The 24,185-nt window shown below is 39.5% G+C and overlaps 1 protein-coding gene across 1 annotated transcript; it reads right to left on the bottom strand.

Annotated features, from left to right (window-relative positions):
• On the bottom strand, positions 1–2,615 carry LOC145079720 (cytochrome P450 81Q32-like). The gene is made up of 2 exons (XM_079023125.1): positions 1,619–2,615; positions 1–759 (listed from the first exon to the last, which is right to left on the bottom strand). Exons 1-2 carry the CDS (start codon positions 2,495–2,497, stop codon positions 139–141), a joined length of 1,500 nt encoding a protein of 499 aa, XP_078879251.1. The 5' UTR covers positions 2,498–2,615; the 3' UTR covers positions 1–138.
• Positions 2,616–24,185: the final 21,570 nt, after the last annotated feature.

The raw sequence follows: 24,185 nt of genomic DNA, 5'->3' as shown, positions 1-24,185 counted from the left end.
TTGTATAATCAAATGATTCGTTAATATAGATGCTATAAACAAGCAAAACTTAATTTACAAATCGATCAATCATGTAGTCATTATTTCGATTACAAATTTATCATACAAATATCTATAATTTCAAAGCAAAAACACCTTTCACAGTTGGGAAAGTAAATTCTTCATCTCAAGACGTGGTTTGCACTTAGCTACAAGTGGTTCAGCCTTAGGCAAGGTAAGCCCAAGACCTTCGCTCATATCAACCATCTTTTCACTCATTCTTTCCCACTCAAAACACTGAATCAATAACCCTAAAGTCGACCCCATAACCCGTATAGCCAACCCTTCACCCGGACAACTCCGCCTTCCAGACCCAAATGGCATCAACTTAAACCCGTCTCTTGTCCCTTCCACCCCTTCAAATCTTTCCGGGTCGAATCTTTCCGGGTCGGCCCATATATTCGGGTCATGATGTATGGCCCATTGATTGACAAGTAACATTGTGCCACGCGGGATTTTATAGCCCCCCACAATACATTCTTCTGATGACTCATGTGGGACTAGTAGCGGGCCCGCTGGGTACAATCGTTGGGTCTCGTTTATGATACAACGGAGGTAAGGGAGGTTGATTACGTCTGATTCATCAATAAGTCTGTCTGTACCAATGACTGTATGGATCTCGTTTTGTGCATTTTTTAAAACTTGTGGGTTGTTTAGTAGAAGAGACATTGCCCATTCCATTGTTCCTGCTGACGTGTCAGTGCCGGCTGATAATAGGACCTAATCACCAAAATCATATAATCGAATTGTTTGTCATACGTTTGGTTTAGTTTGTGGATTATGGTGACGGAATTCAATTTCGTCATATTCCTTCAAATTTCGTGGTTGATGGATTTCAACATTTATAGGAAGGGTGGAAGGATTTAATTTTTTTACTAAAAGTTATGTATATTCAAAATAAATAAATAAATAAATAAACAATTATAAAAGTTATTTCAATTATTTATTATTATATTTTATTTTTTTATTGCTAACCAAACACCTGAATTAACTCCCCTGCTGTTTTTCATTTAATAATTATGAATCATATCAAGAATATTTTGTGATGGAATCAAATCTTGGGTTCTATTTTAAATTTTTAAAAAGTCTGTATCTAATTATTGTTATGAGAGGATTCCTGCAACAAATGATGACAAAACTAATGTAAGATATAAAGACTTTTGAGTACTCGTGTAGGAAGGAGTCCAAAATAAGCTGCTCAATGTTGACAAGAAAGATTGATTAATTTCTATGTTTCCACTTCCATTCATAAGTCAAAAGTTTGACTATCCATGCGTCAAAGTCTCAACCACTACGTACTTTACCTTTTTCATTCGGCAAAAAGCTAATTAAGATTTCTTGAAGATTATCCTTTCTAAAAAAAGGAAAGATTTGTTTTTTACTAACTTTTTAAGTTTTAATAACACTTTGATACATTTATTGCGTTTCACATTTCACTATAAAAGTTGAACTGTGACATAACTGTTAATATGTTCTTTTGTACATATAATTTTATGGCTATGTTGTGATTGTTATAAAATGGGTTTGAGATAATAAATTAAAACTAAAAATTGGAGCAAAAACGGAAGGAAGATCATACCAGAACGAAGCTTTTGATCATTTCATCAGTGTAGTATTGGGGATCTGATTCTTGTAGAGATAATAGAACTTCAATCATCGTCTTTTTGCTGTTTTCCCCTTTCGATTTTCTAATGTGTTCGATCAAGCCTTGAAAGAACACATCCCTCTTTTCCTTCAACGCGTTTAATTTATTCTGCAATCCCTTCACTCCAAACCAACTCAAAAAGGGCAAGTAATCGCCAACATTGGCAGCGACGGAGAGCAAAAAGGTCTCGCTCAGTATCGCCCTGAACCGTTTCCCTTCTTCCTCCACCTCCGGTATATCGCCGCCGAAATACCTCTTCCCGGAGATCATCCTCATCATCACATTCAACGTCAGCTCATAGAAAACCGACTTCAGATCCACGGGTGAAGACTGAGAAAGCAGTTTACGGATCAGGAACCTGCCTTCATCTACGCGTACGTCGTGGAACTCGTTGAGGCGATGAATAGATAGGATCTCGATTGAAGCGATGCGGCGGAGGTTGCGCCAGTTCTCGCCGTAGGGCGACCAAACGAGACTGGTGTAGTTGTTGCCGATGATCTTACCGAATAGCATGTGAGGGCGATTGGCGAAGACGATGTCGTTCTTGGTTAAGCATTCTTCGGCGGCAGATGGAGAGGAAACCAAGAGGACACGGCGGGATCCGAGGCGGAGGAGGAGGATGGGGCCATACTTGGCGGAGAGTTTGGCAAAGGTTCTGTACAATGGTTGTTTCAAAAGATATAGGTGGCCGATAATGGGGAGGGTTGGGAAGACGGTTGGTGGGAGATTGGAGAATTTGCGACGGAAGTGGGATGTGAAAAGGTAGGACGCTAGAAGCAGTAGCAAAGAGATGTATAGATAAGGAATCTCCATAGTTGGAGATGTTGGTGTATGATTTAATGGCGGATTTTTGTTTTTGTTTTATAAAGCGCATTGAATGTGAAAGGAAGAAAGGAGCGTTGATTTTTCACGCTACGTTATCTAGAAACTAGAAATCTAGAAGGAAGAAAACAAGGGAGGGAGACTTGGACCTGTTCTAAAAAGTCTATGCATCTTTGAATTGTTTGTAGAGACTAGAGACGACAAAGTTTGGGGAAAAGTATTTAAACTGCTTATTTTTGGGGAAATCGACTAAAATAACCATATGTTAACAAAAAAAAAGTTTAATTTGTTTATTGTTAGCAAAGTAATCACTGCTTCATAGGGCTGGCTAGGAGTATACCAGTATAGATAGAGTGTGTCACAAGAGTATACCAATGGGAAAATGAATCGTAAGGATAACAAAATATTAAACTTGTACAAAAAAATATCATTGAATTTTTTTTTGTTAGACATATCGCCAATCAACTATAGCTTTTATACACATATAACCATTAAACTTCACTTTTGTTTAAAAAATACCATTATGTTACCGGTAATAGAAAGTCACCAACCACATAACATGCCACGTGGCATGCCATGTGACTGCTGACGTGGATTTTATTGTATATTATATACACATTATACCATTAAACTTTTTTTTTGTGTACATTTTACCGTTAAACTTTTTGTGCACATTTTACCATTAATCTTATATAATTTATTCAAAAAAAATATCATTTCAAAAAATATATATTTTTACATAAAATGGGTTTTTCATCACCTATTGTGACCCCCCTGATTTTGTAACGTTTGGGGGAAAGGGTTTGTTTTTTACAATGATACTAAGGGGATGTTTGGATTAAATTTTTAGCTTATTGCTTATAGTTTATTTGTGGTGGGAATAAGCAATAAGCAATAAGCATGGGGAGGAATGCTTATTAAAATTAGCTTATTTAGCCTAATAAGCTGGATTTTATCCAAACACTTAAATTAACTTATTGTGGGAATAAGCAATAAACAACTCTTTTTTTCCTATCCAAACACCCCCTAAGCACTTTCTTTTACAACTACACTGTGAATTTATGTTGGTCATACATCGATTGAAATCCACAAGATTTGAACTTGAGACTGCTATCTGGAGTGGCGAAGAAATACTCAATTATTCATTATTTTAGCTAATGTCTAATAAACATATTCTTATAAGTCATTTTCTTAGGAAACTACGTTTGAGACACGCTTATAAACTCATGAAACATTTTGTACATGTTACCTTATTATTATCCCCCATTTTCTTGATTATGGTTGATGATTAAAAAGTGCATTGAAATTGTGTCGTTGTTTACCGATAGGAAAATGACTTATAATGATAAGTTTACAAAAATTTAGAAAATCAGTAAAATCCACATCAGGTGATGGGAAACCTACTTTTATGTAATAATTTGTATTTTTTGAAATGATATTTTTTTTCAATAAATTATATAACATTAATGGTAAAATGTGTACAAAAAGTTTAATGGTAAAATATGTCAAAAAAAGTTTAATGGTATAATGTGTACAAATAATAGTTTAATGGTATAATGTGTACATAATAAACAGTAAAATCCACGTCAGCAGCCACATGGCATGCTACGTGGCTGATGATCTATTATTACCGATAATATAATTGTATTTTTTGAACAAATGTGAAGTTTAATGGTAATATATGTACAAAAGTTATAGTTGATTGGTGATATGTATACAAAAAAAAGTTCAATGGTATTTTGTGTACAAGTCTAATACTTTGTTACCCTTACAAGTCATTTTCCCTATATTATAGGACCTTTTTTTTATACATTAGTGTTTAGCGACTACTAGTAACAAATTACGTAAGTGAAAAATTTTATTTTGATTAATTTTATAATAATAAAATTTATTAAGAATTTTTTTCTATGCAAAAAAAATATTTAGGATCTCATTTTTACTTTTTGTACAAGGTTTTCAAATCAACGGAGATAATCACCTACTTTGGAATAAAGCAAAGCATACCAAAGTAGACAAAAAAATGTTTAAGCCTAAAACTGAATTCGGTCCTATATATGGGACCCATATTATATACCGGAATGCCATTATGAAAAGAAAAAAATTTGGAAACCACACTTTGAAATTTTTCTCTTTTTCAACCATAGATTTTACAAATGAGATTAGTTTTACATATTACCCTACTTACGTATATGTGTAAAATCTGATGACCCATTAAAACATGGTCCCTTGTGTCTTGTGTGTCCCGACTCGCCGTAGGTCGACCTGCATGACATACTAATTACGATATATATCTACATAAAAACTCATCCATTGTAATTTGTTGTTACCCTAAGTCCCTATCACATTATAAACATGTTAGTGAGGTTGTCTTGCTAAAATATCATTTTGGGGTAGAGTGAACAATGTTTTAAAAATGAATTATTTCTTATGTTTTGAAGTTGTCAATAAATTAATTTTATTATAATAAAATAAATATAAAATATATAAATGAAACAAAAGTCACTATATTTTTACACACACACAAATAAAATAAAATAAAATAAAAAAAATCGTTTTTGGCACTACGTTATTTTTTGTTGGAATTTAGTCATTAAGTTTTTTTAACTTTTGTAATTTAGTCATTAAGTTTTTCAATTTTTGCAAAGTTGACCAACTGATCAGTCAACTTAGTTGTTAGCTGATGTCACACGTTGATGTGTTAGTTTAGTTTTACTGATGTTGGTTTTACCAGGATAGAAATCAATAAGCATATCATGCAATAAACCTGGATATAAATCCGAAAAGGGTCGGCATTGGTGTCTTCGAACCTGTTAGTATAGTAATGACAACTCGCCTCACAAGTAGCTCGGGATGATAAATGTCAAACTCCCTAAATACAGCTCCAAACTCAATCACCTACATCCATTAATGATCCACTTTCATAAATTCCCAAATTACTAAAATACCCCTAGAAGTCAATTGGTCAACCCTTGGTCAAAGTCAAATTCAATGGTCAAGGTCAATAGTCCATGTTGACCCGACTCGTCGAGTTCTTCCAGAACTCGAGAAATCATGAAAACCCTAGTTGACTCGACGAGTTTCCAGACAAGCCGTTGAGTCCATGCGGTGTCCAAGTGTAGGGAAAACCCTAACTAACTCGTCAAGTCATGTCACTAACTCGCCAAGTCCATGTAGAACCAAAAACGGTCAATCTTCATTTGACTCGTCGAGTTGACCATGCAACTCGTCGAGTCCCTTCAGTCCATTTCTCATTCAGAGATTTTTAAGTTATCCCAAAGCTCCAAAATGTAGATCTAGCTTCCTAAGGCATAGTTACCACGTAAAGTTGCAAACTTTACGTGCATGCAAGGTCTTAAGGGCCAAGACCAAGCTAAAGAAGAAGTTCTAGGTAAGGAGAAGGCCATAACTTGCTAAAGACTAGAACTTTATGACTATAAGGACTTAGAGGAGTCCATATTTGAAGTTACAACTTCCGATCATGCCCAATACCCGAAATAACCCACAACCAACTAGAAATGGCCCTAAACCTTTGCATGAAGAGATCTAGCTAGAGAGAAGTCAAGGTAACGACTTGTTACCTTCAAGATGATGCCAAGATAAAATAGAAATCAGATCCACAAGTTTCTCCTTGCTTCAAGCTCCTTAGACTGAAGCTCTCTTCACAAAATCCACCTCCAAGGCTTCTTAACACACAAAAATGGAGAATAGGCGTGATTAGGGTTTTCTAAGATCAAGGGGGATGGTATGGGAGGCATAGGGAGGCTAATGATCCTTTAAATAGAGTGTAAAACCCTAGAAATTAGGGTTTCATTTTCCAGCTCCTACTCGTCGAGTAGACCTCATAAATCACGCAGACTGACTAATCTATACACGATGAGTTGGGGCCTATAACTCGTCGAGTAGGCTTCTTTAATTGCATGAAATCCCTAAAATCTCATTCCCAAAAATCGGGATGTTACATCTGGGTGCTCGACCTGCCCCTTCAGTCTATTTCAACCGGATAACGGGTGTAACCTCCTGTTTCGGATCGTTTTGCAATTCAAGGCTCATGGGTCGTAATCCGAGTATGATAAAGTTTTAAGGCTTTTAAGGAGAAAGGTTTAGGCCCTTTTTGGATAGGGATAAGGTAGGTTGTGTGATGAAAGGGTTCGGGTTGTGCTTTAGATCCCAAGAGTATCGATGAAGGCGTTGGCTAAGATCTTTTATGAATTTTGGGTTTTTGCTCATGGAGTTTTAAGGAGGTGATGAGTTTCTAGAAGCATAGGGATTATCGCCACCTTTCTGTGGATATAAGGTTCGTTGGAAACGGACTTATAACGAAGAAATTATGATAGTTTGAGGTTTTGGCAAGTTTAGTCCTTATTGAGAATTGGGTGGCAATTGGGTACGCGAGGCATACACTTGTGTACGCGTAGCGTACTCATGTGCGTATCATGAACGCGGAGACCACCTAGTACGTTGAGCGTACTAGGCTCAGAGTGTAAACCCTAATATTTTGAGGTGACCCTATTTAAGGAACAAGATGGCCTCATTTTCAGCCACCATTTCTAGTCTCCAAGCCCTCTCAAACCATAATCTCGTTTCCCCTAGCTTGTGTGAGTGTGGTGGCTCATTTGAGTGTTTTTGGTGAAGAAAGAGTCTTGAAATAGGATAGCTTGTGCATCTAGCTTTGGGATATGATTTCTACTCTTATTGGTGCATCTTCCAGAGGTATCAAGTTCGAAACTTGCTCATTGTTGTGCTAGTTCTTGTTTTGGGTCCATTTTAGGGTTTTATGTCACAAGATTGGAACTTTGTGAGTTTGGTGAACTCCATAGCAAATATCTTGTCCTTTTAAGTGTATTGGGTTGCCTTGATTCATAAAAATGAGAACTTGGTCGTGTAGACCTCTTCATGCCTGTGTTAAGATGATTTAAGAGAGTCTTAATGGTTATTTTTGGAGTTGGGTCCCATTAAGCCATGCAAACTGATAAAGTCACCAACTTTATCAGTTAGGAGCTTGTCATGAAGCTTCCCTGAGGTTTGGATGCTTTGGGCTGAAGTGGTTAAGTCGAAAATAGAGTTTTTGGATCTGATCAGTATGCCCCGTGTAAGTCCCAGTTCACCCCGCGTACTGGTCTAGTTTCCCCGATCATGATTTGCGAGTACGCTGAGTGTACCAAGGGAGGTACGCCCCTTGTAGTCTCGTTGTGGGCTTGTTGCATTTGGGCTTCACATCCTTGGGCCGTTTTGTTGGACTTGATGTTGGGCCTCTGGGCCATCATGGAGTATTGATGGACTAAGAGAAGCTTTGGGCTTAGGATAAGGCCTAAATGGGGGTTAGGCCCAATTTGGAAAGTTGGGCCGTAAGTGGGCCTATGCGAACCTTTTTTGTAACATCCATAAAAATCATGCCAAATTTAAACTTTTTAAAACATTTTCAAAACCAAGATTATTACAAAACATGTTTCGAAAATATTATAATGTCAGAGTATCCCATAATCAAATCATAAAAACATGAAATATGAGGAGCCATACGATCACGCCTTCGCCTTCCCGCAATCATCAGAAGTAACTAAAACAATAATCGATAAATGTAAGCTCGAAGGCTTATTGAGTTACCTCCAAAATACCAACGCTATACAAATATAACCATATCATATAAACATATAAGCAAACAGCATGCATAATGAGCCATCAGTCTGACTGGGCCGAATCTCGGTCCTCAGTCTATCCGGACCACTCTCCGAGCCCTCAGCACATCTGGACCGCCCTCCTCGGGGCCTTCAGCCTATCCGGACCGCTTACTGGGCCTTCATCCTGACTAGATTTGCCCGGCCCGGGCCTTCAGTCTCCTCGGTCGGCTTAGGGTATCTTGGCCTATTGCACACAGCAGGACCTGCCTCAACCCTTTCTCCAAACAAACAAACATGTGCACATACATATAAACAAGTAAACATGCAGATCTAACAGATCACTAATCATGGCAACCATCCTATAACTAGGATACCGATCTAACCGATCACTAACATAGCAACCATCCTATAACCAGGATAATAATCTAACCGATATCTAACATAGCAACCATCCAAAAAGGGTTGGCACTGGTGCCTTAGACCCTGTTAATATAGTGAGGAGAACTCACGTCTCAACTGTAGAATTGAAGTGATAATCTCAAACTCTCGAACCACGGCCATGAACTCCACCACCTATATTTACCATAGGACTGTTTCCATAAATTTCCAATTTACTAAAATACCCCAGAAATTAACTAGTCAACCCTTGGTCAAAGTCCAACTCAAAGGTCAAGGTCAACAGTCCATGTTGACCCGACTTGTCGAGTCCTTCCTGAACTAGAGAAGTCGTGAAATCCCCCGTTGACTCGTCGAGTTTCCCTACAACTCGCCGAGTTCATGCATGTTCAAAAGTCAGGAAAACCCTAGCTGACTCATCGAGTCCTCTGCTGACTCGTCGAGTCCATGCAGAAACCAAAAAACGGAAAAATCCCTTCCCAACTCGTCGAGTTCCTTATCCGACTCGTCGAGTTCATGCGGTCTATCCCATGTCCAAGTGATTTTAAGCTATTCAAACGCTCCAATCAATAGATCTAACCTCCTAGGGCACGTTTGTCACGTAGAGTTGCAAACTTTACGTTGATGCAAGGCTCAAATTGTCAAAACCAACGTTTAAAAGAGGTTCTAAGGGATGAAGAAGGTATTGACTCACTAAAGGCTGAAACTTTATGATCTTAGAGACCAAGACAAACCTAGATCTGAAGTTGCAACTTTAGATCACACCCAATACCCGAAATAACATATCAATATTACTAAAATGGCCTTAATCTCATACATTAATAGATCTAGATAGAGAAAGGTCAAGGTAACAACTTGTTACCACAAAAACGATGCTAAGATGAAGTAGGACTCGAATCTACAACCCTCCTCTTGTTCCAAGCTTGAGTACACCAAGAAATCCTTCCACAGTTCACCTCAAGGGTTAATATCACCTAAAAAGAGATAAAAACAACGATTTAGGGTTTATGGACTCACAACGGGCTGTAAGGGGAGGCTAAGGGGGAAAATGATCCTTTAAATAGGGTGAAAACCCCCGAAAATTAGGGTTTTATCCTCCAACTCTAACTCGTCGAGTCATGTCCTTCGACTCGTTGAGTTGGTCACTTAAACACGTGGCCAAAAACGTTCCTACTCGACTAGTCAAGGCATCCAACTCGTCGAGTAGACCTTTCAAACATGAAAATAAAGCTGTAAATTTATACCTGAGAGTCGGGGTAATACATTTTTGGTCTTGGGCCTTGGTAGGCCCAATGATTTGGGTCAGTAGTGGACCTGGTTAGTTGGGCCATCCTTGGGCTTAGTGTTGGGGTGTAGCCTTGCATAGTTTTTTGATAACATCTATTTTATACATATATTTATGACGTTTTCTTATTATTTTATACTATGTTTTTATGCTATTTAGAACTAAAAGATACTTAATACGTTTTGAAATGTTAAATTACAGTTAAAATGGGAGCTAGAATGCAAAAGGAGGAGAAAAGAGCTAAAAAGACGCAAAAGGATGTTGCCGGACAGTTTGACCCCTCGCCAGTGTTTTGAGCATATCTCATGACTCGTAACTCCTATTGACGAGATTCAAAATGTTTTGAAAACTAGACACAATTTCAGATGACTTTCGTGTTTTGAGAAAATGTTGATTCCAAACGAACTCATCGATTTGGGTCCTCCAAGTCGACGAGTTGATAAGAAGCTTCACGATTCTTGATGCTGACTTGGGGAATACGGGATTTAATGAAGAACTCGCCGAGTTGGTTTACAAACTTGTCGAGTTGACGCTAAAACCTATAAATAGAGCTGAAAATTAGCCCTAATGGAGATCTTGCACTCTAGATTGATTCATGTGATTATAAACCCCAAAGAAGCCGTTTTGAGGGTCTAGAAAGTGGCCAGAAGGCCATTAAGCTGATATGGAGCGAAGATCTAAAGGATTGGAGAGCAGATTCATGTTGGTAATCATGTAGTTTATTAACGTGAATATCTTTAGCATTCCATTATGATTCTATATGCAATTACTTTCTGATTTGGGTGTTAAAACCCTTTGCTTTGTGTTTATGATTAGATGAAACCTTGATTTTTGGATTAATTGCTATTTGGATTGTTTTATTCGTGTTTAATTTATCTTGTTGAGTTTGTTAAAAGATCCTTATGTGTTAATTATATTTATTTTCTGTTAATAATCAAGTTTATTGAGTTGTATGAACATCTTCTTAATTGCTTAAATCATATAGTTTTGTGAAAACAAGATTGTATGCCTAATATTAGTGAACATGAACCTAGGGTTAACTAGAAAATAAGTAAGTTAATGTGTGAGAATGTGTGACGAACAACCACATATAAGTTGATTGAATTGACAAATTTAATTAACAAATATTACAAGTCTTGCTTGATACGAACTGAACACTAGGAAACCTCTTAGTTTAATCAAATGATCACTACTTGAATTGATATGTTTGCTAAAGGATTAGTAATAGTGAACATAAGCCTAATCATATTAGAAATCGGTGAACATGAATAAGTAAATTTGTTTGTTCAACTATGTAACACTCTGCTCTGAATCAATTCCTAGCATGAGGCTGTGGGCCGAATATCGGTCATCATAAGGATTAGGGCCTTTGAAAGGGTAGGATCTAGGCCCATTTGGGGCGGGTGATGTATTAGAAGTGATTTGGGTGTTCGGTTCGTGTTTTGGAACCTAGGGGTATTTTGGTAAAGTGGCAGTTCGGGCTTTTGATGGAAAATGTATTTTTGTTCGGAAGGTTTTAAGAAAGTTTTGATTTGTTAGAAGTGTAGAGCTTCTCGTCACCTTTCCATGGATATAAGGATCATCGGAATCGGACTTGTAATGAAGAAGTTATGGCCTTCGGAAGTTTTGTGGTTTTCAGGATTAGTCGAGTACGCTGGGCGTAATGACCAGGAGTGGTCGCGAAGGTTCTCTGGAGTACACTGGGCGTACCAGAATTACACTGGGCGTAATTCCGTCAGATCATAACCCTATTTTAGGGTCTTGGACCATATTTAAACTCCATATATCATAACCAAACCCTAATATCTTCAGCCTCCACCCCTCTAAACACTAGAAATCGTCATATAGCAACCATGGTGGCATTTTGGAGCTTATGGAGTCCATTTTTGGGATATTTAGCCCACTTTGAAGAAGATGGAACTTGTTGCAAGGAAGGGAATCAGAAAGAGCTTATGGATCTGGCTTTTAGGACTCATTTTTAGCTTGATGAAAGTATAAATCTTTGAACTTGATCATTCATCTCTTAGATCTACCATTTTTGGGTTTTGGTTTCTTTTTGGTCCCAAGGTTGAAGCTTTATGGTTCCAAATCCGTTTTTAGGCTTGGGGTTGCCACCCTTGATGCTATTTGAGTCCTTAAGGCAGAAAGTTGCCATCTTGATGGTCTTAATGGGTTCATGCTTGAGTTAGGGTCACTTTTATGGAAGTAGAATGCCATTTTTGGAGTTTGGGTTTTTTTGGAGCATGCAAAGTCACCAAGTCAGTGACTTTATGGGTTTAGATGTTAAGTATAGCTCAGATCTGTGATTTGGACTTATTGGATAAAGTATTAAGCACTTAATGGATGTTGTGTGAATGAGCTGTTTGTATGCTGGGCGTACTATGTAGTACATGGCACGTACAATACATTTGCTCGGTACGCTAAGCGTACAAAAGAGGTACGTTGGGCGTACGCTCTTAGGAGGACTTGGGCCTTTGTGGACTTCGGACCTTTAGGCCCGAATGGTTTTGGGCCTGGATTTGCTGAAAGTTGGGCCTGAATGCATCTTTGGGCCAAAATGGAATAGTTGGGGGCTATTGGGCCTTGTAACCCAATATAGAAATGAACTTTGCATTATGGGCCTCGGGTTGGGCCAATTCTTGGACTGGGTTGTTGTGGGCCTTCGTGGGCCAATTGGGTCGGGATTATTGACTAAGGAGAATATTGGGATTTAGTATAAGGTCCATTAGAAAGGTCTGGGCCCAATGGATTTATGGACAGTATAGTGTTGGGCTTTTGGTTTGGGTTTGGGCCTTAGTTTGAATCATACAAGGCCAGGGGTAGAATGGTTATTTCACCCAATGCATGGATTAAGGATTATGCTATGGACCCAATTGCTAATTGGGTATATTGATTGGTAGTGATAGCTCAGGAAGCTGGCGAGGCAGGAGCTAATGATTTCATGCTGGAAGCTTCTGCAGTGCGAGGTGAGTCTCCTCACCATACCAATGGGTGTAAGGCACCAACGCCGACCCATTATGTGTTACGATATATGTGTTAGCCATTCTGTGAATTTATATGCTTGGTGATTGTGCTTGCATGAAAGACCTCGGGGGGTTCCCGGGGCACTTAGGTGTAAGACCTTGGAGGGTTTCCTTGGCATCCTAGGTCAAAGACCTCGGGGGGTTCCCGAGGCACTTAGGTATAAGACCTTGGAGGGTTTCCTTGGCATCCTAGGTCGAAGACCTCGGGGGGTTCCCGAGGCATTGGGCTAAGACCATGTGGGGGTTCCCATGGCACCCGGAGTAAGATCCTGGAGGGTTTCTAGGGCTTCCCTATATGTTGGCTTGCATGGTTTATGCGTTATGTATAGGTGTTTAGCTAGTATGATATGTTATACATGATTGTGTGTGGGTATGATCTGGGGAACTCACTAAGCTTCGTGCTTACAGTTTTGTTTATTGTTTAAGGAATCATCAATTTGGAAAAAAAGGGCTCGGATTGATCGCAACGCACACACCCATGATTTCCGCAATGATAGATTTTGGGATGAACTCTGATAAATGTTTTTAATTAACGATGTTCTGGAATGATTGAAATAAATTATATAAATGTTTGGTTATAATAAAAATGAAAATTTTACCTTTGATGTTTAGGTTGTTACAAGTTGGTATCAGAGCCTGAGTTTGAGGGATTCGGACATACTTTCGGGTGTGTCTGTACTCAAACTGAGGATCTGTCAATTTTTCAAAAGGAAAATGTTTTAACCAAAGAATTTCTAAGATAAGAAAGGGTGTGGTGCATGCAATCAGCCGAGCTCAAGTAAGTTTCCTAGGATACTCACAGTTGTTATCTGTTATGAGTTGATTTATGAATCTGAGTATCACATGCTAGTTAGGGCTAGGGAGATGCCTGTATATGTTGTATGAGCTGCTAGACTTGCATGCTAGTGCTAAGAAGTCAGTGATAGATTGGCCTGATATGCGATGCTAGTAGCTTTGGAGATACTGGATGCCATGATAGAATGAGAATGATTATTTATATTGGTAAGTGCTAAGTGTATGTTTTAAAAATTGTATGCGGTTAGGACTCGTTTCCTGTTCTGTGTAAAATTTGCAGGCATAAAGGCAACCGACAGCGAGTGTGGATGTGGACAACATGGGTTGCGGTATGTGGGCCGAATGTTCTATGATCGCTTGTGGATTGGAGATTACCCTAGGGTGAGCCTAGGATGAGATTCGTGATAGGAGTCACCCGATTGAGAATTATATGTATAGCTAGAATTGTCTAATTGGAATATGTTGGTTAGTTTTTCCCATTGTCCGAATGCTGCTTGCTTTGTGCTTTGTGGGACCTTTAGCAATGTGAGCTAGCTACTAAGTGAATATGCTAGGTCACATGTGTACAGGCCGGATAATCTCAGAGTGATGGATTTGGCCCTTTTGCGCAGCTCTTGTTTGAGTCCAACCATTCTAGGGATGAGTCTTTTACTTGAAGGAATATCTGATCTCTGCTACATGTGGCTATATTCATGAGGTAGCTAGTTGACATTACTGAGAATCTTTCAGCAGCTGAGGACTGGGTGGGTTGGGAACCTAGGAGAGCCTAGGAGGTGCTTCGGTGGATATTGTATTGTTTTTAGCAAACATTTAGTAAATCATTGGAGTAGGTGACTTAGAGGATTCATGATGATTATGGAGGAAAGTATGGATAGGTGTGGAAGGTAATATTGGGTCCGTACTACTGAAAGCACATGATCTATACTCGAATCGAGGAAAGTATCGGAGAATCTAAGAAGCCTGGGAAGGAGAATTCTCGGTTACGATTGGACCGTGGGGATATATGTTGTGCTGAATGTGGATGCGCACGCAATAGGAAGGACCAGGGTTTGGTCCCGACTCCGGTGGTGAGCCAGTTAGCGGAAGAACTGTCAGGATTTGGAGTTCGCCTTGTATCTCTTGTATCAGGAGGCAAGGATTGATCTTGCGATCTATTGCACTTTTGGGATTAGATACTATATTTTGGGGGTAGTTAGTAGCCCGATTTGGAACAGAGATTGCCAACTATTGTAGTGTAGACGTAACGATTGAGCTAGTAAGTGGGTCAGGGTGCGAGACCCTGAACATTGTGGATCCCAGAGCCCGAGGGCGGAAAATCGGTTGGGAGTACCTCGAGAGGATAGGTTCAGGTTATGTGCAGTTAGTGGGAGTCCCAGGAAGAGACCCAAGAGTTCATATCAGCCTTTGAGAGGCTAGTAGGTTCGAGATTTAGTGTAATGATTGCGGAAATTGCATAAGGGAGTTTCGTTCCAAGGATTTGGATTATCATTGGGATTGGAAGGAAATGTTGCATCATGATCCTAGAGTGGTCGAGGTAACTCAGGAGGAGGTGGTCAGGATTCCTCCAGATGTTTGGGGATATGCTATATTCGGCCATTTTCGGTGGGTATCGGAAATTTATACTGCTTGGGGAGCGTGATAAGTTGGATCTCGGGTTGGTTTTCCTGCTATCTTCTGGGCTAGCAAGGGTTGTCAGATGCATTTCTGCATGTCGAGGAATCTTTGAGAGATCTTCAGACGGATGTATCTTGCGGAGCGGATTCCGCGTGTACCGTAATTGCTCTGAGTCGTTGTCGGAATCTGTTCAGTGATCTGGGTTGCTACGGGTGTAGCAGGTTTGGCCACGTCTTCAGGGATTCCCATAAGGAGAAAGCCCGTTATAATTTCGTTGTGTTCAGGTGGACGACAAGGAGGTCGACTACCTGATGACCAAGGAGGAGCAGTGAGGGCACCGACTTCAGTTATCTTAGGGTAGGTCCAAGGGCTAGTACGAGGGTGTGGTGACTAGTCTTCAATAGCCTGAATAAGTGTGTTTGGAAGAACAATCGAGATTACCGAGGAAAGAGAGAATTTTTGCTGAAGATTTGGTTAGAACATCTGTTCTTTGGTCAGCGAGAACTGAGTATGTCATTATTTTTAAGTATCTGAATCCATTGATATGGTTGGGATTCAGAGATGATAGCAGATTTTTGGAAGTTGTGATGTTTTGGGAAGGGTTATTCATGGTGTTCTAGCTTTGTTAGGCACCGCCCCTCAGCAGATCGATGATTGGAAAGAGAGAGGATTTGGGAATCCTTCAATTTTCATATGCCAAGCGGACCTAGTCGAATCTAAGTGGGGGAGAATCATTCAGATATCCAAGATAAAAGCGAGGGTGAGATGAGGATGCGTCTCATATTCTCCTTTTAGGGAGGAAAGGCAGCCTTAGGGGCCGACTGAGTATCGGATGTCGTGGGATGGGAGTTCGGGAAACTCCCTGGCATTTGGATCGTGTCATTCTGACATCATATTGCAAGCTTCGGGGGAGGGAACCAGGTAGTCATCCAGTCAGTATTTGAGTTCAGTTGGGAGGATAGACTACATAGGTGCTCAACATTGAGATGTGTTTGGACAGTCATGGTGAAAGTGTTGTAAGACTATGGGGTAACTGTAGCATTCACGAATTCTTTCGAGAGATTGAGGCTAGGGTAGACCAGTTCGCAAGGTTGTGGGAAACCCACACCTTAGGTAGAATCAGGATCAGAGGGATTATTCGATTGATTATCCGTGGGTAAGCCCGGTTGGTTATGGGAATTCGGAATAGAAATGGTAGAGACCGTTGAGTCAAGGGTTTGGATATCGAGTTGCAGGATCTTGTGGACAAGTGGTACGTGACGCAGTATGGCTACAGCTGGGTAGTCCTGATTTTTGATCTCTTGGGAACCTAGTGGTTGGACCGGGCGTGAGACAGGTAGTCTCGTGGATTGGTTAAGGGTAATTATTTATCGGTCAGGAAAGGGACGTCGGGAGTTATGGTGTATTATGGATCTCGAGGTAGTATCGGGGTATCGACTGATGTCGGAAAGGATTCTGAATCGGGGTTCGTGCATGTTGAACCAGGAAAAGACAGGTCAAGGGAGACCGGGTATGATGTAAGACCACAGTTTTTCTTGTGGCATTCATTTTTGCGTCAGATTCAGTGGCGACGGGTTGTTAGCCTGTCATGATCGAATGGATCAAAGGATGGAAAAAAGTCGAGAGAAGAGGCATCGCCAGGGCAATGATTGTCAGACGAGGTGTCCTTCGGAGGTCATGTAGGATTGCAGAGCGTGTGTCTCTGGCTCAGCAATCGGGAAGGTGTCCGGTGTTCCGGATAGTTGGCAGGAAAGTTGGGATCGGGAAGGTCCCGACCGTTATTCAGGAAAGCAGCCATGTGGTAGCAACTGGAGTACGAGCGAATTCAGTGAATGGGGTTTGTGTGTGGAATTGTTGGGTATTCGGTAGTCGTAGTGATCGGTGATTTCGATCTTTAAGCAGCCTTAAGATATTACGGGTGGAAAGTATCCTATTTAGGCTGGTTTTCTTATGAAATCAGTTCGATGATGATTCGGTGTGGGCAGTATGTCAGAGAGATAGACCATCTCAAAACCTCAGATTTCAGGTGGAGCAGATGTGATCAAGTTGAAAGGAATTCGTTCATCTTCAGGTTCTAGGACCCCTCAAGGGTTGGTTTTAGTTGCCTTGTAAAGGTTGTGGTAATCTCGGGTTTGTGGTGGTGTGGCTCAGATTGTTTGGTACATCGTGGATGGTAGTGCATGATTTCGAGGATGAAATCTAATTTAAGTGGGGGAGAGTTGTAACACCCTGTTCCGAATCAATTCCTAGCCTGAGGATGTGGGGCCGAATATCGGTCATCATAAGGATTAGGGCCTTTGAAAAGGTAAGATCTAGGCCCATTTGGGGCGGGTAATGTATTAGAAGTGATATGGGTGTTCGGTTTGTGTTTTTGAACCTAGGGGTATTTTGGTAAAGTGGCAGTTTGGGCTTTTGATGGAAAATGGATTTTTGTTCAGAAGTTTTTAAGAAATTTTTGATTTATTAGAAGTGTAGAGCTTCTCGTCACCTTTCCGTGGATATAAGGATCATCGGAATCAGACTTGTAACGAAGAAGTTATGGCCTTTGGAAGTTTCGTGGTTTTTAGGCTTAGCCGAGTACGTTGGGCGTACCTAGGATTACGCTGGGCGTAAGGACCAGGAGTGGTCGCAAAGGTTCTCTGGAGTACGCTGGGCGTAATTTCATCAAATCAGAACCCTGTTTTAGGGTCTTGGACCCTATTTAAACTCCATATATCATAACCAAACCCTAATATCTTCAGCCTCCACCCCTCTAAATACTAGAAATCATCATATAGCAACCATGGTGGCATTTTGGAGCTTATGGAGTCCATTTTTGGGATATTTGGCCCACTTTGAAGAAGATGGAACTTGTTGCAAGGGAGGGAATCAGAAGGAGCTTATGGATCTAGCTTTTAGGACTCATTTTCAGCTTGATGAAGGTATAAAGCTTTGAACTTGATCATTCATCTCTTTGATCTACCATTTTTGGGTTTTGGTTTCTTTTTGGTCCCAAGGTTGAAGCTTTACATTTCCAAATATGTTTTTAGGCTTGGGGTTGCCACCCTTGATGCTATTTGAGTCCCTAAGGAAGAAAGTTGCCATCTTGATGGTCTTAATGGGTTCATGCTTGAGTTAGGGTCAGTTTTATGGAAGTAGAATGCCATTTTTGGATTTTGGGTTTGTTTGGGGCATGCAAAGTCACCAAGTCAGTGACTTTATGGGTTTAAACGTTAAGTATAGCTCAGATCTGTGATTTGGACTTATTGGATCAAATATTAAGCACTTAATGGATGTTGTGCATGAGCTGTTTGTACGTTGGGCGTACTATGTAGTACGCGACGCGTATAGTACATTTGCTCAGTACGCTAAGCGTACAGAAGAGGTACGTTGGGCGTACACTCTCAGGAGGACTTGTGCCTTTATGGTCTTTGGACCTTTAGGCCCTAATGGTTTTGGGCCTAGATTTGCTGATAGTTGGGCCTGAATGCATCTTTGGGCCAATAATGGAATAGTTGGGCCTATTGGGCCTTGTGGCCCAATATAGAAATGAAATTCGCATTATGGGCCTCGGTTTGGGCCAATTCTTGGATTGGGTTGTTGTGGGCCTTCGTGGGCCAATTGGGTCGGGATTATTGACTAAGGAGAATATTGGGCTTTATTATAAGGTCCATTAGAAAGGTCTGGGCCAAATTTGAAACATTGGGCCGTTGATGGACTGATGGACAATATAGTGTTGGGCTTTTGGTTTGGGTTTGGGCCTTAGTTTGAATCATACAGGGCCAGGGGTAGAATGGTTATTTCACCCAATGCATGGATTAAGGATTATGCTATGGGCCCAATTGCTAATTGGGTATATTGATTGGTAGTGACAGCTCGGGAAGCTGGCGAGGCAGCAGCTAATGATTTCATGTGGGAAGCTTCTGCAGTGCGAGGTGAGTCTCCTCACCATACCAATGGGTCTAAGGCACTAAGGTCGGCCCATTATGCGTTACGATATATGTGTTAGCCATTCTATGAATTTATATGCTTGGTGATTGTGCTTGCATGAAAGACCTCGGGGGGTTCTCGGGGCACTTAGGTTTAAGACCTTGGAGGGTTTCCTTGGCATCCTAGGTCAAAGACCTCAAGGGTTCCCGAGGCACTTAGGTATAAGACCTTGGAGGGTTTCCTTGGCATCCTAGGTCGAAGACCTCGGGGGGTTCTCGAGGCATTGGGCTAAGACCATGTGGGGGTTCCCATGGCACCCGGAGTAAGATCCTGGAGGGTTTCCTGGGCTTCCCTGTGTGTTGGCTTGCATAGTTTATGCGTTATGTATATATGTTTAGCTAGTATGATATGTTATACATTATTGTGTGTGGGTATGCTCTGGGGAACTCACTAAGCTTCATGCTTACAATTTTGTTTATTGTTTCAGGAATCATCGATTTGGAAAAGAAGGGCTCGGATTGATCGCAACGCACACACACATGATTTCCACAATGATACATTTTAGGATGAACTCTGATAAATGTTTTTAATTAACGATGTTTTGGAATGATTGAAATAAATTATATAAATGTTTGGTTATAATAAAAATGAAATTTTTACGTTTGATTTTTGGGTTGTTACAAACTATCTATTATTTTCAAGATGTAATTTGTCTAAACTAAAGTACCTAAAGAGATTTATTTTCCAGTTAGTTTATCGAGATTTGCTAATTAGTCATTTGTTGAGATTTAATAAAACCTTTATATTTTTATTTCTTTCATGTGTTTTGTGTAACCTATAATCAAATATTTAAAATTAATTCACTACCATTCCCCTTGAGTTCGACACCATTTCTTATCAAAATTATATTATACTCGATCGGGTTCACTGCATGTAAGGTGTGGTTTAGATGCAATAAACTAGGAATTATAAATAAAAAAACCAGTGCATTAAATATGCACATCAAGTTTTTGGCGTCGTTGTTGGGGAACAGTTTCCAATTAATTTGGTTATTTGATTATTCAATTTATTTTTATTTTTATTTTATTTTCGTTGATATCATGTCACTTGTCGGGAAGGTTTTTGTTGTTATGTGTAGGAATTCGTGATCATACGCATTACTTGGTTTTACTTCTTGCATGGGTTTCGAGATTGCAAAAGATTAGAGAATTCTTGACTTGTTTAGTCTACTACTTTGGTGATTTATCTAACTCAATCCATGAAGCGTAGTATAGCAAGGCGTATCGAGGTGGTTAAGTGGAAGACCAAACTCTTGCTACTCTTGACTAGTTAGGTCAACTCTTGTACTACTTTTTAGTTAACGGTTCAAAGAAAACAAAGGAAATAGTCTGACAGGTCCCGAAAGTTTTTGTTTTCACAAACCACATCTTGCATGCAAGGAATTTAATCAACAATTGTTGCTTGATTTCGACAAAGATGAGTGATCGTGATATCCTTTTTAGTTATTTTGCTTTGCTATTTTTTTGTTAGTTTAGTGAGTTTTTATTTTTATTTTTAGTTTATTTAAATTTTGTTTTCCATGTTGATGTTCTTGATGTTTCAGATCTTTGCAGCATTTTTACCCTTCAGATGCTTTCAGAAATTTCAACAATTGGGTTTGAATGTTGATTTGTCACAAGAGAAAAAGCCTTGTGAGAGTTTGAAGTTGACAATCGAGAGCCACGACTTTTAATAATTGTGGGGTGCACGTCGATATTTGGATGGATTATTATTTCGAAGAGTGATGTTTCTAACTATACTTTGATTCCTATGGTATGGAAGAGTTGTTCCTATGCCATGGAGTTTCATTTACTCACGAAGTAGAATTATTGTCCCGGCTGCCACGACATGGTTGATACTTTCCTATGTCACGGGGGAGTTTTTCACCGCAAGAAGGAAGCTGCCATTCTAGATATCACATCGTGGTTATCACTTACCATGTCGTGACCATACTATTATTCATATTCTCCCTCGTTCGACGACACGGCATGGTCGACACTTTCCCACGTCGTGGACACTGTACATTGCATTCATTGCAATCCTTTGCACCTCATTTCAGAAGTCGGTGTTCTTGATTTTATTTTCCGGCACATTCAAAAGCAAGAATCTTGCTTCCAGTCTTCCAGCAATTTTCGGAGAAACTTTTAGAAGCCCCATTCGATCTCGCCACCACTACCACAATGGAGTATGTTCCAATTCTCTCTATTTAAGTTTATGTTCTTTAATTGTTTTAGAATGCAATGGGGACATTGCATCAAATAAAGTGTGGGTTAGGGGGTTGAATATAAGAATATAAGCTTACTGATAAATTAAATTTGAAAAATGACTAGGATTTAAAAATTATTATAACAATTTGAAATAATAATCTAAAATTAAATCTAGTGAAAAAATTGTTGTGTTGAGATCTAGGTTGCTAGCGTTGTGTGGGAAGATCCAATGCGAGTTTCATTGTTTATTTGAGCCAATATATATGTTATAGTGTATTTGTGGCTTCCTTATCCTAGTGAAATCATGGAACAAAAACACGACCTTGCTTAGTTTGAGGGCCGCAATATGTTTAGCATCGTGTACCAGAAATGTATCCAGGAAAGCTTATGTAGTCATTGCACATTAGAATAATATCTCTAACTAATAAGGGTTGAAGATTAAGTTCCCCTACTTAAGCATATATTTTTCTTAGGTTTTTAGTTTTGAGTGAAAAATTGAGTTATGAAAAAAAAAAGTTTTGAAAAAGAAAAAGAAAAAAAATAAAAGTTGAAAAAAATAAAAGTTGTTGATGAGTGAATAAGAGCTATCAAAGGACAAAGATCTTGACGAAAGCGAAGATATAAGGCAATTTTCCAAGTAATTATTTATTGTAATTTTTTTCTAAGTTATTTTTCTATATGTATGCTTGGGAGCTTAATCAAAAATTACCTTGAGGTTAAAAAAGATTTATGGGGATGGATTCGGAGGGATGCATAAAATGAGCGTTGTTCAAAAGAAGTGGGCAAGTGTTTATGAAGATTGTGAGTAATTAGGATTAGGGAGGTTTGTAGGAAAAATTTAGACACAAATACATGCATTGCGGCCTTGGAATAATGGAGAGGCTCCAAATGGATTTTCTTGTGCGATGTTGGTAGCTAAAGTGTTGATATGATAATAATAAAATCAGTTTTGCTTGTGGGTAAACAAAAGGCTAGGAATGGTTTCTTATCCTCGGTGGGAGTGATGATATGAAAGTGCGAGGGTATAGTGACGCTAGTTTTCAGACTGACCGGGATAATTTCCGCTCGCAGTTGGGCTGGGTCTTTAACCTGAATGGAGGAGTAGTGACTTGGAAAAGTTCCAAGCAGGAGACCGTAGCTGATTCAACGTGCGAATTGGAGTACATAGCAGCGAGCGAGGCGTCAAAGGAGACAATATGGCTAAAGAACTTCATCGTAGACCTTGGAGTTGTACCGGCCATAAAGGAACCTATGGAGATTTTCTGCGATAACGAAGGTGTAGTTGCCTTGACCAAGGAACCGAGGGATCATGGCAGATCCAAACATATCGATAGGGAATATCATTTCATTAGATATCGGGTAATAGAGGGACTCCTCGTGGAAAAGACGGTATCGTCAGAAGAGAACCCAGCAGAACCCCTTACAAAGGGACTGAGTAGGGTTAAGCACTTGCAGCACGCTAGAAACATTGGGCTGAAGGACGATATTAGTTTTAGTAATTAGATAGCCTTAGAAACTTGTAATAGATAAATTGTAATTGACATTTTGATGATTAAATAAAGGAGTATTATTTATGAGTAATGTTACTGTCTTATGTCAATTATTTACTATTGTTTCACTTTGCATGTTTTGACTTCCAAAATAAATAAGATTATTTAAACTATCCACATTCAATCATACGTTGGAAGTAGGTATGAAAGAAGACTATGATGAATTGGCTTGTAGATTGTCTAAGTATTTAGACATAGAAAAGGTTTGCTGCAACGTTCATGAGTGCTCTTGAAATACGATTTGAGTATTGGATTAAACCCGCACTCACATGAATCACTTCATGGAATTTAATCACGAGTGATTGTGAGATGATAATACCATAAAGTCTTTAAACCTAGATATATCAGTTGTTGTTTACAAGTCGATTGTGCATTGATAATGTGTAAACGCATCAGTAACTTGATGTTATAAAACACATTGTTGTGTACGATTTGATAAGTAAATAGTACAAGCATATAAGTCGAAGTTTATCTGTTCCTTTTATCCTATGAGGCTAAAATCGATATCTTGGGCCCCTCGATGATTTGGTTTGACTTATGTGTCGAGCCAGGTCAGGACTGAATTGATGTGTTCAATTAAGTTCTATTTTAGACGAATCAGAGATCGAGAAACAAACTGTCGGACAATAAGTATGACTATGTTCCATGTATTTGTCAACACGAAATCTTGAGAACGGAGGACTATACAATCCCTTATCTAAAGGACATGTCAGAGTTCCACAACGGCTTTTGAGAGCTACGATTGCTAATCGGATCTTGAATTCGTACTTGCATTTATAGTTATTAGACTTATCCAAGTGGGAGACTGTTGGATTAGTGTGTAAGCCCATAACTATATTTTGTACATACTTGACCCGGTTGTAGCATGGTCGTTTTGGGTTGCCTTCACCGAAGCAACTTGACTGGATGAATAATTGAGAAAGTGGTTATTATGGTTTATTAATATATTATATGAATAATATATTAAAGGAGAAATCATATTATTTAATTAACATTAGTCAATAATTAATTTAGAATTAATTTTGTGGTCAAAAGAGGTTAATTGAATTAAGGGGAGGATTTTTCCGCGAGAGGGAACTCATATGCCAGAAGGACAGTGGGAGGCAAATTGACCTTGAAGAGCTTCAAGAGTTAAGTGATGAAGGAACCTCAACCACTAGCACTCAACCCGAGGAGAAAACTCCTGTTGAGCCAATTGACGAGTCCTTACCTTTGAGGTGTTCCGGTAGAGTTAAACAGGCACCTG

Source organism: Lactuca serriola, chromosome 1 (assembly GCF_051521515.1).
Source record: "Lactuca serriola cultivar US96UC23 chromosome 1, Lser_US96UC23_V15, whole genome shotgun sequence".
Taxonomy (NCBI): domain Eukaryota; kingdom Viridiplantae; phylum Streptophyta; class Magnoliopsida; order Asterales; family Asteraceae; genus Lactuca; species Lactuca serriola.
This window is presented reverse-complemented; position numbering and strand designations above follow the sequence as displayed.